This window comes from Passer montanus, unplaced genomic scaffold (assembly GCF_014805655.1).
Source record: "Passer montanus isolate IOZ18808 unplaced genomic scaffold, ASM1480565v1 scaffold38, whole genome shotgun sequence".
NCBI lineage: Eukaryota > Metazoa > Chordata > Aves > Passeriformes > Passeridae > Passer > Passer montanus.
This window is the reverse complement of record NW_024368596.1, coordinates 6,088,582-6,107,234: the sequence shown is the minus strand read 5'-3', so window position 1 is coordinate 6,107,234 and position 18,653 is coordinate 6,088,582. Positions and strand designations below refer to the sequence as shown.

General features: G+C 37.9%; 1 protein-coding gene across 4 annotated transcripts in view; it reads left to right on the top strand.

Annotated features, from left to right (window-relative positions):
• The window catches only part of STAG2 (stromal antigen 2), a 73,733-nt gene that overhangs the window by 21,659 nt on the left and 33,421 nt on the right, over window positions 1-18,653 (top strand). For all 4 annotated transcript variants that reach the window (XM_039717497.1, XM_039717499.1, XM_039717496.1 and 1 more), the window contains exons 2-4: window positions 14,787-14,931; window positions 15,537-15,615; window positions 16,729-16,890. In XM_039717497.1, the coding sequence (XP_039573431.1) occupies window positions 14,888-14,931; window positions 15,537-15,615; window positions 16,729-16,890 (285 nt within the window). In that variant the 5' untranslated portion in view covers window positions 14,787-14,887. The remainder of the gene's footprint in view (window positions 1-14,786; window positions 14,932-15,536; window positions 15,616-16,728; window positions 16,891-18,653) is intronic.

Genomic DNA, 18,653 nt, shown 5'->3' with positions numbered 1-18,653 from the left:
GTGTTAAGAGTTTTATGCATTTGTTTGTGAGAAAGCTGTGTGAACAACAATTTTGATGGAGTACTATTTTTAGGTATTGCTACAGGAGTGAAAAGGCTTATTTAGAGCTTGTCACTGGTGGTATGTTTACTGTGTGCAAATTCAGTACTAATATTTGATATCTAAATTTTAACACTTGCTATGCTGTCTTTTTTATTAACATACATTGATGTTAATTGGAGTTAATTGCCTTGGAGACCTATGCAGATTTCTGTAAATTGAATGATATCTCTGTGATATCTGTGAAAGCTTTTCAGCTTTTTTCTTTTCTCAGATGGTGTTTGTGTGCTGTGATTTTCTTTTGCTGTTGAACAGCTGTGACTTTCCCATTCTCACGCTTTCCTCTTTCCACTACTCCAGCTGTGTCCTTAGACCTTTCCTTACACATAAGTTAAGTTCAGGAGGAGCTAATTGCTGCTTGTTTGGGGCCCTCATTTGTCTTCTCTGACCTTTTTCGAGGTTCGGTGCTGCTGTCTGGCTCCCTCTCTGCTGGGCTGCTGTTCTTACCTTTGTTCCTTCCCTGCAGCCAGGACTTGCACAAGAGGAATTTTACTGCTTTGTGGCCTAGCAGGTCTGTCTCGCTATGATCAGCTGCAAGAAGTGCTTACATACCTTTCTGCTGGTTCTTTCCTTCTGCCTTGTTTTCTTAGTGTACTGTGTATTATACCAGGATCTGCAGTTTGGGGGTAGTTTTGCACTTAGCATATGAAGCCTTAAGTTAATTCACATAGTAATAAAATTTATGTTCTGTAATTAATTTTTTTGGCAGGCATCTGTTTCACAGTAATGAATTGGTAGCAGTTCCTAAAATGTCTGTTGACTGTCTAGAGAATTGTAGGAAAGTTGGCATTTAAAAATGTTTCTCATAACTGAAAGAAGTGGGCAGCTTTGTCTTAACCCATCTTTTTTCAGAAAAAGTTCAAAAACTTCCAACTGAAATCTCTCTATCTAAATTTTAAAAAACAGCACATTGTTTTTCTCTTGGTCTCTGAATTTAAGGGATAGTCACCTTCCCTTAATCTTAAAAACACCCTGAAATAAAAAAATCATATACGAAGGATAGAGGTAGTAGTTGTGTTTCTTAAAGAAAAAAAACAAACAAAAAACCCCACAAAAAAACGAAACATAAAATCTGCCAAAGAAAATCCCAATGTAACATTGTATTATCTATTACCTCTATTGTTTGCAACTTAACAGCAGTTGAAAACTGCTGTCTCTGATTGTAGGTTCACTTTAGGTTGCTTGCAAGACTAAATTTGTAGCATTTAATGATCTAGGATTTTCATACCCTGGGGCAAGATTATGGTAAGTGGAGGTCAAGCTGAACAACCGCCAGACCTGATTTACACTGGGATAAAAATGTTCTTGTCTCACAATTAGATTGAATGATATTACCTCTTCTTAACTTCTGCTGGAAATTGTTTTATACTGTTTCAAGACCAAGGCAGTCAGATGCCAAGGAAGCATCCTCTGCATGGAGTATTAGTCTTGCCTTTCAAGGTCATGGAATCACAGAGGATTCCAGGTACTTGTATCAATGGCCCCTGGCACGTGTGTTGTGGGTGGTAGGAAACTTACTGCACACAGAATGTGATTTTAATACATGAACTCTTCTTAATGTTATGTCCATGTGAAAGCCACAGTCAATGATAATGAAATGCGGGGGAAAATCTTGGAAAGATGTAACTTTTGGTTATTGACCTTTGAGCGTTCCCAGACTTACCTGCTAAGTGTGTTTCAATAAGGTTTATACAGTTACTTCTCCAGAGCTCTTGATTTTCTAGTAACTGGTGTTTTGACACTCGTGTAATAGATCATGACCAAAACAATGAGAGTTTTTTAATATATGTTAGGTGAGCAATTAAACTGTACTCTGAAACATTAAAAGTGATTACATTTAGTTAATGTGGGCAACCTAAAGGAGAGACGTTTAATCCATTTCAGTTGGAGCCTTGTGTTACTGTAACTAAACATTGTGTAGCTACTTTGTCAGGGGATACTAACTTCCAGTGGAATGAAACAAGATATTATACTTGTAATCCTGATGAGTGGTACAACAGCATGAGCATCCTATACTGCTGATTTATTGCCACAGTAGTTCTAAACAGTAAGTGACTTTTTGTGTAAGAACACAAAGTTGGCAGTTTGCATTAGTAATGTAAAGAGATTGCTGTAGTGTAATAGTAGAACAAGCTCATTGTTCATCCAGTGTTTTTGAAATTGGTGCCTGGGGCATTAAAATGATGACTTGAAAAATTCTGCTACTTGATGATGCTGAAGCATACTAGGTTGTTTTCTGTATAAAGGTATTTAAACGTGCATGAATCCTAATCCAGTTACCTAATTTAAAATATCTTCGCTTTTCCCATAATGTATAGCCAAACCATGTGATGACAAACTGAGTGTAATTATGTTTTCTTTTGTAAGCAAATTATAGTTTCAAGAGCTGTGAACTTGTAAATAGTAAATGATTTTGCAGAATCTTACCTAGATAAAAAGTTATTTGCCATTAGGTGTTATGATTTGATGTAACAGTCCTGAGTTATGATCACAGATTTCTGGTAGAAGTAATTGGAGAACCAAATCTGTTAGACATGAGTAAGAGCAGAGCCTGCTGAGTTCAACACAGGAGTAATAAATAATTATATAATTGATGGTAACTAATTAAGCCAAAGAAATACTGCTCTTGAGTAAGTATCTAGGAGAACTGAATAACTTAATATGAGGGATTTAACAAGATTGAAATTCTATTTCAGAAAATTAAATATGTGTTTAGAGAAAATGTATTGACTCATTTCAGCATTGCATCAGTGCACAACATAAAATGGAGCAGAAAGAGCAAAGCACTCTGCAAGAGGTATTGTCTGTTTTAAATAATCCCTCTTCTGTCCACCTGTTCAAAATACTTGGAATTATAATTTACTGAGAAATGTCAGACAATGAGAATTGAAAAACTCTACATGTAGTATGTTGTGTTCTCAGTTGCTGAGTTACCTGATTTTTCTTACTATACCTGAGTTACCTGAGTTTTCTGATTTGAGTGGGGAAGTGGGGGGCAGGTATTTGGTACAAAACAGAGAAACTTATGCTAGGAGTAGGAATGCAGTTAATTGCAAAACTACAGCAATTGTTGGGGAAGACATGGTGAGAGATACAGGACTTGCATTCTGGCCATTCTTATTTTAATAATTGGTGGTAATTGCAAACTGATAAGGCAAATATTATCATAAACTGAAAACCACAAGAGGATGACATAGTTTAAATAATACATTAAAAGCAGAAACTATGGTGAATAAAGTATCCTTCCATGCAGTTGTTGGACAGCTATAGATTTGTTAGTTGTGCTCTGGTGACTTTCTCTGTGGCAGTTGACTTTTCCATCCCTCTGGATGGAAGAGGTTACCTCCCATGCTATGAAAGTCAGCAGGATGGGATTTCTCAGCTCTTCAGTCTTCTCTGTTTGCAAGTTCAGAATATTAGCTTTAATTGTCACCGCAGATGAGTTGCCATTAATAGATCTGACTGTACGCCAGAGCATACAAAATGGTTTCATTAGGTTTTTTGGGTTGGGTTGGTGGTGATTTTTTTGTTTTTTCTTTTTTTCTTCTCCAGTGAAATGGTAAATATCAATCTAGTAAAGTTCCCCCCACCTCCCAAAGCTGCTCCCCAACAGCATCTTGTCAAGAGTCCTAGGAAAGGTTGGTCAGCAGTAACTGTGTCTGAATTTGCCACAAAAAGTGATTATGAAACTGCTGTACAAGCTAAGCTGTATCTGATGTAAATTCAGTCAATGCTGCAATGTAACCTTATTTTATCTCTTGTACATACTTACTGACTAATTTTTAGCAAGCAGAAGTGGTTTTTGGTGTGCCCTATGGTGAAGGAGCGGGCAGACTGATGGCTAAAAAAGGTTGTTCTTTTTGTGTGACATCAGCTAAAAACAATAGCTGGATTTCTTTCCTCATACCCAAAACAGCATTTTTGTCTCAGCTGGAAGGAAGAAAAAAGAAAGCAATATTTAGCATGCAAGCCTTGTTCCATGTGCTGGAGGTGAGGGGATTGGTACCTCCAGGTGCTGGAAAAATGCTGCAGGTTTCAGGCACCTCCAAGAGCGTGGGGCAGCTGGGAATTGAGCCCACCGGTGCTATAGGGTACACCCTGCTACAGAATGCCTCTCTGGAGTGGGGGAAGGGGGAGGAATCATAGCACATGTAGCTTGTTTAAGAGACATCTGGCACTACTGCTCCTTAAAAAAAAAAAAAAGAAAATACAGGAAAAAGGCTGGAAGTAAGTACCTTATCTCAACAGCTTCTACTGTGTTGCTGAGCTGGTAAGTCTGATAGTTGTAGTTTTAATGTTTTCATTGTATTGAACATGGCTCAAAATATTTTCTACAAATTGTGGTACTTGCATAATGTCATCAGTGAATTTTCAACATAATATAAATTTAGCTGTAGGGTATAGCTATCTTTTGAAAGAGTAGGGAGCTACTAGCTTTATTTACATGATGAATTTACTCGAAACCAAACATGTAGGGGTACAGCTTTATGGATATCTTTTTTTCTTTTAAGATTAAATCAAGAAACCAAAGGTTTAATTTTGGTTGATTTAACTAGCCCTACTTGTATATTTTAGGTCTGTGTGGAATGGATGCTCCTGTGTAAAGGATAGTCCTGCACAGTAATAGAGGCACTTATGATGGAAAATAACTTCAAAAGGACAAATTTCACTACCATTTTCCTCAGAATATTTTGCACACATCAAGAGTTGCTCAGTATTTGTCACCGTACTCAGTAAAATGAGATTGGTCTCTAAAAAGCCCTGTGTTTGGTACTCTTTTTCATGTTAGCTTTTATACAGGCCTGGTTTGTTAGAGCACTCTCAGTTGGCTTAATTTTTTACCTGCCACAAGTAAGCAATTGCAGAGTTGAAAAAATTGATTGATTTAAATAATGCCAATATTTTTGCAATGTTCTTAAGACATATGCAAGTGGCCAGGGTGCTTTCCTCTGGATGTTCAGTGAATGTCAGTAGTTAACTCTAGGTCTCCGTACATGAGGTTTCAGTGCCAGTCATCTCTCCCACAAAATTATTTTAAGAGGACTCTGTTTTAGGATGAATAAAGGAAAAGGGGAGAGTTATGTTTAGACTTAGTGGTGATAATATGTATTTTTTTTTCACCCAGCAATTAATTAATTAATTATTGGGTTATGAAGATTCTTCATTGTGGATATATTCAGTTCTCTAAATTGTATGGGGGAAAGCCGTGCACATCACAACTACTGTTCTGTATAAAACTGATATTCAGTACTGCAAATCTCTGAACAAACCAATTGGGCTTTTAGCTCAAATGTTATGAGGGAGAACAAGAACAAAATGTTGGGTATTAAAAATGTTTAAGTTATGACGGAAGATGTATGGAGCACAGATGTTCTGAGGTTGGCAGAGTTGCTGAGATAAGTTTTTAATGAACGATAACAAGGTTTTTATCTTTATTTCTTCTGTTTTAGAAGCAAAGCCAGATTTTGCATACATGTGTAGTTTGCTTGAATTTTATTTTGTAAGGATGATTATTTAGTTAGATTGTTGAAAGAACCATAATCCACTTATGAAAGGCTTAGGTTTTAGCTGCTTGGTTTGGATGTGCACAATATTTCATTCTTTTTTTTTCTTAAATATTCCTTTTCCTTTTTGATGGTATAGATTTTCATTTGGGCCAGGGGAGGATGGACATGGATTGCAAGGTAATGGCAGTCTTTGGAGCTGCCCTTTGAATTGGTTTTGCAGAGCTGCTGTGAGACTGTGGGTGCAGCAGTGATGGGAGAGTGGCCAGCACTGGGTGCAGAGCAGCCACGGCCCTGCAGGTGGCCCAGGGCAATCTCAGGCAGGGATGGCCTTGCTGTAGCCCAGGCCTGGTGGAAAAAGAGCTGGGCTGGTTGGGCAGAAGACAGCAGGATTATATTGAATGAAGTATCCTCCCCCCATTTTTTAAAAGTCCTTTTATGGTTGTTGTTGTTGTTTTAAAATTAAAGGTCCAGGTAAGATTAACACCATTTGGCTTGTGTCTATATTCCTTTCTGTTTATTTCTGTGGTGTATTTAGTCTCTTTTGGTTACTGCCTGGAGTCAGTTCAAACATTTTTGAATGGTGGGAAGCTTCAGCTAATAAACTGGTGAATCTGAGCTGACCAAATGTAGAACTGAGTTGGTCTCCTTTTGCCTTCTGATCTTGGAAGGCTTGGGATCACCATGCAGGCGAGTACAGGGGGCTCTGCAAAGGGCTATCACAAGTGCACTGTGACCTGGGCTGACTGGGAGATCTGCTTGAGAAATTTTACTTCCCACTCTTCAGTAGTTTTATTTTATAGGGTTTTCCCTTATTTTAGCCATCTCATACTGACTGTGTCTTAGAATAGCAGCTGAAGCTATTGCAGTATGCTCTTGTATAGTCCCTCCTCCAGAATTTGTAATCAGATGCAGTTGCTCTTAAAAATGCCCAAACTTTTGGGCACAAACCCCTAGTGACCTGGACTTTTTTAAGAGGAAAATCTATATGGTAGGAGGGAAAGCAGTGGGGCTCCACTAAGTGAGGCAGCTTACAGGCTCTCATTGATCAGTGGCAGAACAAAAACCAGAACTTGCTGGATGGGGGATGCCTTGTCAGTTGGAAAACCCTTCTTCCACCCTGTGTACTGAAGTAATTCCTTGCTGTTGGTTGCACATTTGAACAGTGCTAACTCTGCACAAGGATTTGCTGTGGGGCAGCTTACCTGCTTGCTGTGGACTGTGCATGTCTTCATCCCTAGCTTTTACAAGAGGAAAGATTTTGAGGGCATGTGCAAAGTACATTTTTGAAAAATCAGTATGTGAAGAGGCATATTGTTCTATTCTGTAGTTTAGTTGGGAAATTTATGGCGTTTTGGCAGCTGGAGGGTGTGCTTGCCTTGTATCATAAATGAACCAGTACTTCTTTTTTGACTCAAGTAGGCATATGTGGCTTTTCCCCCCACTTTTTCCCCCCATTTATTTTTTTATTTCAAGTCTTGGTTGTTATCTGACTTGGCTTTTATTCTTCCTAAGAGCCTAATTTTCCACGCAGTCAGACTACAACATCTGGAAGCAATCTCTTCTTTGGCAAGGAAAGATGTGACAAACACAATGAGGTGTAACTTCTACTTTTGTTATCTTACCTTTGCGTTTTTTAAGACATCCAAACCCAAACCATTGAAAAGATATATGGGAATTTCAGGTGTGTTTTAACAAATCCTGGGAATATTGTTGGGCAGGATCATTCGAGAGTAACACAGGTATTTTCCCCTTTAATAAGCATAATAGTTGCATTTACTGTACAGTTCAATAATCTTTCAGATATTGTAATGCATGTATTGAGTGTTTTAAAGCCACATTTTACTGGACAGTGTGAATTATCAGTTGCCACTATAAAAACCTCACAGGACTCAAGCAGTAACAGTGTACTTACGTTTCAAAATAGCATTTAACTTCATTAAAGATATGGATGTTATTAATGGTACTTTAATGAGCAATCCTATGACTGTGAAGCAGTCACTGTAGCAAGCTCTTTTCCTTCTGTAATAGTTGTTCCACATATTTAATAAAACCAGCAAAAGTCAAAAAAGTACTTTTAATGAGAAGAGGATTGTTTGGTGGTGTAGTTGAGATGGCAGTTTATTAGGGTGGTACAAAGGTCCTTGTATTTTATTCACTGTTCAAGTCTCTAAAATTGGGGTAAAGTCTCAACTTTGAGTTTTAGCCCTGACTTCTTTCATATGCAATTTAATTTGTTTTTTCCTTTGTTCTTCCTTCTCCCCCTCAATAAAGCCTGTTTAAGATTTCGGTTTCATAGCATTGAACGGTGAAAACAAATTTTGCTTTGTGTTGACCAGTATGTGCATTACCTCTGGGGGCCTGTGTTCCCTTGTTCTTGGCAGTCTCCTGGTTGCTCTCTCAGGTTCTGGGTGCCCTCAGATGCTCTCAGCCGGCTTCTGGCTGAGGGGTGGTGAGAGGTGGATGGTTCTGTAGGTACGGGTGCTGTCTGCTGTATAATGAAGATAGAGGAAATGCATATGGAAAAGGAGTAGGGAGAGTGCTTTGAGGAGACAGCTGAGACTGGGCAGGTGCCTGATGAGCTCAGAGACAGAAGGTGCTGTCACAGGTGCTGTGTGTGTCCCATGGTGCGTGTCTGCAGGGCTGCTCCTCCCTTGGCAGCTGGGAGTGGGAGCCGCTGGGCCATCGGGGTCTTGGTGCCTGCTCAGCCCCACAGAACTGCAGGCTTCAGGCAGCAGCTCCTCCCGAGAGAGGGGCAGGAATCCTGGCAGGAGCCATGCGGGGCCTGCAGTTTGCCATGTTGGTGTATGAGGTGCTGTGTCACAGCAGAGCTCTGCTGGTGATGCTCTGAGCCTGGCAAAGCTCCTCCTTGGCTTTGTTGGGAAGGTTCAATCCAGGTGCCCATGCTGCATCCAGTGACTTGTGTGGCTGCAGGAGGAGTTGATTCAGGTGGATGATCCAATGGAGGGCTAATCATGGGGGAAGGAAATGGTTTTAGTTTTATCATTTGCTTGCTGCTGGTTTGCCTGAGTGCCAGAATGAGCAGAAACTTTGCTGTGTGTTTAGAGAGAGGAAAGGAAAACCTACTGCTTGCAGTAACAGCCCACGGTGTTGGAAAAGCATGTTCTGTGATGGCTCTTTCCCACTTATTCAGCAGACTTGCTGTATGAACTAAAGAGCAAATGTTATAAAAAATTAATAAAGAGCAGGCCAGGGGAAAAATTGTAGTGATGGTATAAAATCAACAACCATCATAACATGGCTTTTAAAATTTTTTTGAAAGACTGAGAGATGTATGTTACTAAGTGGTGTGGAGGGGGTGTAACAGCTGGAAGTTTAGCAAAAAAAAAAGTGAAGAAAGAGACTGAAAAGATAAGAGCTGTGTGAATTCAGTCATTCAGGTTCTTTGTTGGCATGTTAACTGTACAGTGGCTTTGGCACAGTGGCCTGGTGCTGTGTATATTGACCATGTCTCTCTTGGTAAGCAAGGAAGAATGTGGATTGATGGTCTCTAGTTCAGGTCTTTCTGTAAAGGAATTGCAAGTCTCATTTGTTAAGCAAACAGCACAGAAATAGCCACACAGATAAAGGTATTAATTGCAATATTATTTTGTTTATTCTTGATTGCACTATCTTAACATGATCAAGACTGCTGATATAGTTATAACTCATATTAAAATACAGTTGCATTACAGAATTACACTTGAAGTATATTTTCTGTATTTTACTTAAATTGCAGAATCAAAGCTTGTTGGCAGCTGAGATACTAGGTTGTTTACTATTAGTAGAAATAACACACTCTTTGAGCAAGTGCATGACATTCTGTAGAGAATGTCATGCACTTGCTCAAAATCTTGCTTACAAGTCCATTTACAGAAATAGAAGCAAAAGGAATATGAAGAAACAGATTTGTGTGGTTTTTTTGCTTTTTTCTTTCCTGAATAACTAACCCATTTTTATAAAACAAAAGGTTAGGCACATTCTAGTTTATAAGAAAAAAGGAGTAAGAGGTATAATGTAGTTGATACTGTCTTTCTCTGCTAAAATAGTTGAGGGAAAATACTGGACGTATTTCTGATCCTTTATTTAAATTTTATCTGACTAGCATTTTAGCTGTTGCTAATAATTGGTCCTGAATCATCAGCATCTCTCATTCATGGATAGGTAAATAACTCAGAGATGAACTTCAGCCATACTCTTTAGCAACATAATTTGAGAAGTTCTGATTTTCTGAATTGAGGTCCTTGATTTTACAGGTGATTAATTGAATTACAGGGAAAAAATCAATACATCTCTGAACACATTACCCAAATCATTGTCCTGGCCATGTAGCCATTTTTTCAGCTTTGTATCTCTGCCTTCCCAACAAAGTGATAACTGTCTTACTGATTTGCATGATAAAACTTGCAGGTGATGGATGCCAAGGCTCCAACAGCAGCCAAAATAAACAGCCTGTATAGAGGACACTCCCCAGCTAAAACCCAGCTACCTGAAACCTCGCAGTGAGCTTGATCAATAGCACTGGAGTCACTGCATTTACACAGGTGTACAAAGCACAAACGTTTGGGACTGTTTGTGTGATTGTTTATAGTGTGTATGTGTGTATATATATATATATAATTGGGTATATTCTTGGAGCAAATGCTGCTCTCTGAATTTCATTAATAGATCTGTGCATGTCATAGGAGTTGTAGGAGGACAGGTAGCCCCAGCAACTGCTGATGACAGCATGTGTGTTATTGTGTGGATTGTGCTGCTGAATTCTGTCCACTTTTGGCAGAGTCAACATTTGACCAGTGTATTTGAGTTAATCACAACCATACCTGAATATTCATGTAATAGGGATAAATAGCCTTTGAGGTTTAAATCTGGTTTTCAATGAATATGCTTTTGGAGTCTTGGTAGTGTTTCGTGCTTGCCTCTTGCTTTTAACATTCAAATTGTTTTACGTAGGAACCCCTCCTTCTTGTATAGTTGGAAGCATTATGTATGATTACTGTTGGTGGACTGCTCCTGTTATTCCAGTAGGTTTTTTTAGTTCAGTAATGTTTTGTTACCAAAGTTTTAAATAGCAAGGTACAATAAAGGGATAAATTATTTCTGCTCTTGTAATGTTTTTTTGAAATTCTTCTGCTTGTTTTGAAAGCAGACTGAGACTAGTCATACTGCAGTAGCTGTATACGTTTTTGTCTTTGTAAGAGTAATTGGAATAAAACATATATGTGCCTTTATTTCAAAAAGATGAAGAAATCCTCTGGTGTTATAACAGTCTAAATACAAATCTAAAGGAAATGTGCTATAATATTATTGCAATTTTAGCAATCTGTTATAAAGTTTATTGCAGAGAAATAACTAGGTCAACCTCTGGATGACCTGTCTTTTGGAGTTTCTTCAGTTAGCTTTAGGCTAGAGCTCCACCTTGTGATCCTTCAGCAGGATACATTTTCTTTTTATAGTTAATAATTTAATTATGATTTCACAAAGTTGAATGCCTTTTAAAGTTTTCACAGGCTTGAGAGATTTCAGTATCTGCTTGGGAAAATTAACATTGGAATTCTGTGAACATGCCAAAAAAGAAACTCAAGAGCTAATTTTTATGATACAGTTTAGTTTAGAGTTAGCTTGCTAGAGTTCTTAAAACAATTTGTTTATTAGAACTCATTTAATAGATAATGTAGACTTGCACTGTTTGGAATGACATCTGCAAGAATTTCACTTTTCTTTTCAGACTTCACTGTGATGTATGAACTTGATATATTTAAAATGTTTTGGTAGGAAAATAATTTGTATAAGCATCCTTCCTTATTGACTTCCTGAACCACGTGCTTTGAATGAGTCATCCAGTGTGGGCATGAAGACGACATGGCTGGCAGTAATCTTGAATTTCCAGAAGGTGTTTAATGAGATGAAGGATCTTGGGGAATGACCAGTGTGGCTTTTCTCCCATACCAGAACAAGAGAACATGACATAAAGTTGGAAAGTAATAAATTCAAGGCAAAGAATATGCCTTTTTGTAGTATGGAATTTGGCTGTGGGAGTTCTTGGATGGAAGACCCTCCATTGAGTATTGAGTTCAAAAAACTATTTGGAAATACTAATGGAAAAAATAAGGTGTTGTGAAGTATAGGGACAACCTCTCTGGTCAGCAAAACCCATAGATTATTCCTCGGTGCCAGGAAGGCATTCAGGGAAACTTTGCTATAAAGGAAAATGGTGTTCTTCCTTGGGCAGCTTCTCTTGGCCGCTGCCACAGAGGGCTTACTGGACTGGCATCAAAAGACCTTCATTCTGTATGTGTGCAGATCTTGTAAGATTATTCTCTGGTAGGACAAATGCAAGGGGTTTTTTGGTCATTGCTGGAATTTACAGCTTGACGCCTGAGATCTGCTACACTCTTTCTTTGTGCACTGTTGCCAGCTGTTCATCTCTAGTTTCTGTTTTCCAGAATACCAGTATATAGTTGCGCTCATGAGGGCTAAGTTTGTTCTACCTTAAAGAAAAAAAATATGAATCTCAGTAGTTAATGCTTCAGCATCAGGCAAGAACTTGATATGTCTGTTCTGTTCCAGGAGGTGATTCTGACAAATGCTGTTTTCTTTCATGTTTTGTTTCATGTCTGTACTAAGATGAACAGTTCAGACAAGAAGATCAAGTTGGTGTAAATGGCAGACAGCTTTTGTTACTGATTTATTTGGCTTGTTTGATGTAGAGAACAAGTACTCTAATAATTTGCCAATTCTTTTTAATAGTTTTGGGGTTTTTTTTCTTTAATTTCTGGGATTGTAAGAATTTATTGTGGTTTTTGCAGAATTTGGTAGGATGGCATGTTTGGGTTTCATATAAGGAGCCAATTTACTTGGAAGGATCCAGATTGTCACTTCAGTAGATGTCTTGCCTCTTAACATTGAAAAATGTAAACTAGAAAGAATCAAATACTAGCACATTGATAGACAGGTTGAACTTGAAACTGGGCAGTGTGGTTTTTGAAGTTTGCATCTCTGCTTTGCACTGGGACTGAATCACAAGCATGCCTCAAAAAAAAAACAACTGGTGTAGATGTTTATCTTTCTTCTTCATTTTCCTTTTTTCTGTTCCCTCCCTGTACAGCTGAGCAGGTGCCAGCCTGATGACCAAGTCATTAAAGTGTGTGTCCTTTTTTCCAAATTCGAGTTGCTGATTGGAATAAGTAAATATTAAGAGATAAATAAATACAAAGTGCATGAAACAGTTCCAAAGTGTAAAGCTTTTTGATATGTTAGCTTCTGAGCATGGCATTTCACAGATGGCCTGGATGGTATAATAGCACCTTGCCACCAAAGAAGGAATTTTACCCTTCCCTCCCCTGCTGGTGGATATGCAGTCTTGTGTTTCCTGTGCCAGGATATTTTCAATTGAACTATTAAGAGATAAATAAATACAAAGTGCATGAAACAGTTCCAAAGTGTAAAGCTTTTCGATATGTTAGCTTCTGAGCATGGCATTTCACAGATGGCCTGGATGGTATAATAGCACCTTGCCACCAAAGAAGGGAATTTTACCCTTCCCTCCCCTGCTGGTGGATATGCAGTCTTGTGTTTCCTGTGCTATTGAAGCAGTATAACTTGAGAATCTTGGGGAAAAATACTTGAGTTGCATTTTGCCCATTTTAGCGGGAACTTTAATCGGGTGATACTGAATTGGGAGAGCCTGCAATGGTGCGTGGCTGGGCAGGGTTTGCCACAGAGTGTGTGTGGAGTGCATGGCTCATGTGCCCTTGTGGGGCCTTTAGAGAAGGGAGGAATGCAGTGGCAGGGGCTGCTGCCGTTCTGCAGTATGGTTTAGCTTGAAGCTTTTTATCTTCTGCTTTTGGATGGAACATGGTTTTGTTGCTGCGGACTGTCTTGAGATTGATCATCTTGAACCTCCTTGCCTTTGCCACTATTTATTTCCACTGTGGTTCTCTAATGTAACTACGGAAACGTGAAGAAAGAGAACGTAATAAGTTCAGAGTTTATGGTTTCTCTCATCTCTCTAAATCTGGAAGCTGCAGTGGCCCCTAGCATTCGGAATAAGCATTTGCAGGAGAAAACCTGTCCAGCCTCTCTGCCACATGCTCGGTTGAAATGCAGTCTCTGGAGCTGAGCTACCAGACTGTGAGCAACATGTGCTTAGCATGCCAAAATTAAATCTTTCCCTCAAATACCTAATCACTCCAGAAAGCTGTGGAGTCAGCAGACTGACTCTGAAGGTTTTTCTCCTTGGTATTCTGTCTTTAAAATACCTGAACATCATACTTTATTAATTTCACTGTGTAAAAGTTAGCCTGGGGAGCCAAGTGACATAGAAAACATAGCCGATGGCTAAAACTTGCTTTTGAAGTATCCAGGGAGATTCCCCCCCCGACCCTTGATAACAGGAAAAATAAGAGAAAAACCTAAATTTATTATAATGAACAGTATTATAGTGAAGTTTAAAACAAGTATTTAATAATCTTTCATTTTCTTGCTAAAACAATTACGTTTCCAGTGTTTTCCTTTATACTACTTCCTTGATACCCTTAAGAGTCTTGTCAAATGCTTCAAATGTTAAACCTGTTGTAAGTCTGGTTTATCAGCTCTGGAAGACGTGGAGTTGTGAAGCAGCTGGTTATAAGAACTTGTTGTAAGAGATTATATTTATGGAAAATTACATGGAAGTTGTCAAGTTGGAGATGCAGAGTTGCTGTATATAATATCTTGAAGTATACACATATTGTGCTTCAAGTTCAACATCCAGTCTGGTTTTGGTTTGGTCAACTAGAACTGGAATTATCCTAGTGTTACCAGTTCTGGGTTCTGCTACTTAGAGCTGCTAATGAAAACCATTCCAGTTTGCTCATCCTAATCAGAAAATGTGGAGTGGTTGGTGGGTTTTTGTTTGTTTGTTTGAGGTTTTTTTGTTTGGTTGGTTGGTTTTTTATTGTTACATTTTGTTTGGTTGGGTTTTTTTACAGTATTTCTGTATTATTATTTTACTGCAATGCTTTTACCATTTGTGGAGTCACTTTGTAGTAGGATCATGAGAGGACTCAAAATCTTTAAAAGAGGGAAAGGCTTGGTTGGAAGCAGAGGATGATGTGATCTACATTTTATGTGTTTCCAACTCTTTATCCTTCAATACGTGGTATAATTTTCACTGTATTTTTTTTACTTTTTTCATTCTAGAAGTTGTCTGCTACAAAGGAAGAAAGAAAAGTAAGCTTGCACTTCAGACTGCTTTTTGAATATCTTTCTAATACAGTGGTGTTCCAGAAGATGATAAAGAAATGATAGCAGCTCCAGAAATACCAACTGATTTTACTCTCCTTCAGTAAGTGTTTTAAAAATTTGGTGTTCTGGTTGTAAATGTACTGTGTCTTGTTTGTGTTATGGTTTACTTTCTCTTGGAAACAAGGAAACATAATAAAAGATGATGTTCTATTTTTATTTTCTATTGAGATGTTGATAAAAGCATTTTAAACTTTTTTATTGAGTATTAATTCAGCAGTAACTTAAATGAGTTTTTAAAATATTTTTTAAAAATCTGATCTTAAATCAAGTAGTTGAAATATTTGCCCTTAACTGGGGTGAGTCACTTAATATTTAAAATATGTAATTCCAAATGCTTTAGTTAAAACCAAATTAATGGTTTCCCTCAGGCATCAGTTCCTTGGTGTTTTTGACATAATTTTACTAAGCCTTTTGTCTTCCCACAGTTTTTAAGAAACTGACATTTGAGTTTCCAAGATTTAGAATTAGGTACAGATTACACTTCTGGATAGAGAAGTAAAGTGATTATTTTAAGCAGACCAAAAGAATCCAATTCATCCCTTTAGTGTTGACTTACTGGACTGAAAGCATACTGTGATTTTATATAGTATATTTAAGAATGTTTCTGATGAAATGTGTGAATGGTTTGTCTTTTTATCCTTGCAGGGAGTCTGAAACACACTTCTCTTCTGATACAGACTTTGAGGATATTGAAGGAAAAAACCAAAAACAAGGCAAAGGCAAAGTATGTTCACTCTTTAGGGATACTGAAACATTTCTGCTGTTATGAATTGAAGAGTTTAGCACTTTCTTTGAAGTTGAATGAGCAAGAAGGAATATTTTCTGAAAATGCACATGTTCTGTGAAGAGAGTTCATATTTGTATTTGCATGGAAATGCTTCATCTTGACTTTTCCCGTGATATTTTCTTAGTGCTCTGGAGGCATAAGGGAGGCAGGGGAGGAAATAAGCTTTGATTTGGTCAGTCTCTTGGCATATTTTCCATCCTATACTTAAATTCATCATGTATTCTGTGTCTTTTAGTTTGAAAAGTGAACAGAACAATAATTCAGTTCAGAGTTTTTTTAACAGGCTGCAGACAGGAGGTTACAATAGTGGAGTGGGAGGTCTAAACCCAGTTCCCAGCCCTTCTCTCCCTTCCTGGGACAGTTGTCCCTCCCCATGTGCCTTTCACAGGCTTCACATGTGCCTTCCCTGCTGTGTGCTGGCCTGGGCTGTGGCCCCTCACTGGACACCCCATGAGCCTGTACCAGTGCAGAGCACCTGGTTGTGGAGAGGTAGAGATGGATTTTATACAACAGTCATGTCATTTGTGCTTAATGTTCTTTCTTCTTTCTGTAAGTCATACTTAATTTGGGAAATCAAATACAGACACACCTGTCTGCTCTTCTCACGCCCCCCACTTGCCATCTTATTCAGATGAAAAAACAAAAGGTTAATGAATTGCAGAGGAGACTTTGTGATGTGTTAAGGAAATTGCCTTAGCTGTTTGAAAGGAAATATGTATAATCTGTTTTACAGTTTAAACATGAGAAAGATCTGTCTTATATGCTATCACTAATCACATATTTAGTTGCTTAAAGATTTTAAATGAGGGAAGGATGAACCTGTAGAGTTCTTGCTGGTCTTTGTATCACTCAGGATCAGCTGTTCTCAGCTTTTGAATTTTTATTTTATATATATACTTATACATACACAGAGACACACAGATACACTGACATTTAAAAAATATGGTTGCTGAAAATCATAAGCCTTGCCTATATTTGTCATGGTATGGATAGTGATTTTTTTAATACTTCATGATGATTAAATAAAACCTCTTGTGCGTGCGATTGCAGACGTGTAAAAAAGGAAAAAAAGGCCCAGCAGAGAAGGGAAAAAGTGGAAACGGAGGAGGGAAACCTGGTGGTCCAAATCGGATGAATGGACATCACCAACAGAATGGTGTGGAAAACATGATGCTCTTTGAAGTAGTTAAAATGGGCAAGAGTGCTATGCAGGTAAGACCTGGGATGGACATACAATTTAAATATAACAGTATTTTCTTCTACATGCAGTTTAATCAAATGAAGTCTAAAGTAATTTTTTTCCTTCAATTTGCTGTTTTTACTTATATATAAAAATCAAAATAAAGTGGTTTTGCTTTGTTAATGTTTGAATTTGAATGAATTGGTTTTTCATTTCTAAATGTTATTCATGAATAATCACATATGAAATGAATAAATTCATACTACAATTCAAAAAAAGTTTTTAGTATCCTGAATGAAGAAAGGTTATTTTAGGTTGCATGACTTTTAAATTCCTTCTTGTGTGGTGGTTACTAAATACAAATGTGGTTTAGACTTACTGTTGTCATAGAACTTAACAAGAATCTGTAGTTTTTACATGCATTCAGAGCTTAGATTATCTGAAAATAAATAGTTGCTTCTCTTCTCTCATCCAGAGTAAAATCACTAGCTAAAACTTAACAGGCTCCTCTTTAAATTTCCTGACCCAGATTCCAGCCAATTAGAGAGTAGCAATATATTCTGTCCAAATCAACTTAGGGTTGATTTAACCCCTTCAAGTATCTACATTAGGTGTTCTCCCCAGTGCATTTAATATCAGGATGGGCGTCAGACTGTTAAGAAACACAGCACTGTTATTGTTGGGGTTTTTTAAATTCAGATAGGTCACTAAAATGTTTGCTTGTCTGTGAAGCTCCCAGTCGAGACAGGGTTAAAGTGTAATAAGTGTAAGCCTGTCAGCCGTGGAGCTTTGCTGCTGACTCACTCATGTGACTCCTGGCACTGTGGAAGAGTGACTATCTTTAGGACTGGAAATCTAGAGTTTGCAGCTCCTGTAATACACATGCAGGAAGCTGGGTTGCTGTGCAGTCCTCTCAAGGTTTACAGGCTCCTGCATTACAGCCGGGAACAAGAACAAATTACTTGGGTGTACTTGCACAGAGAAATTCTGATTCCCCAATCATTTGTTTTGTTCTATTTCAAAGCAGATGGAAAAGCAATACTTTTCTAACTGTTGCTCTGTGTGCAACTTGCTCAGCCAGTAATCAGTAATTGTATCTTCATGAATTTTTAAATGTTTAAAATTATATACAGTCAAAATATTTTGCATTCCAAGGGTAAAATGGACCTCTGCCAGATCTGATTACTTTGTTGAATTGGGAAATTGATACCTTAGTATCTGTCAATTTTTTAAAACTAGGAAAAAAAAAAATTCTCATTATTTTTAAACTGAAGTCCATTTCAGCAGTCAGAGTACAAAGTTTTCTCCATGGCCTTCAGTGTTTGCTTATCTATAAAAATTTTGGTAATAATTTTAAGGTAACTGTTTTAAATTCTGTTCTGTGCCTTGTGAATTAGTTTACAAGGTGGTGTTAAGTCATAGATTGGATTGGACGACCTCAAAGGTCTTTTCCAACCTAATCCATTCTGTGATCCTGTGAATTAGTGTCTGTTCCTTGGCAAAAAGAGGTGGTTCATTCACAGAGACAGAATGTTTCAAGAAACAACTGTTTTATTGGCACTTCTCTAAATTGAATAGATTCTGAACACAAGGCTGCCTAATGGAAATATTTTTCCATTCCTGTCATTCTTCAGTTCTTGCATGGTGACCTTCTTTAGAAGCCAAATTTGTTTTCTCCATTTTTCATCCTTCCCTTCAAGTCAGTCCACTCAGGTCCAGTTCATAGGTTCTTTTCCTACTGGAAAGAGCATGATAGTTTCACTTTGAGTTTTTAATTCTTTTTATTGTGCTGACA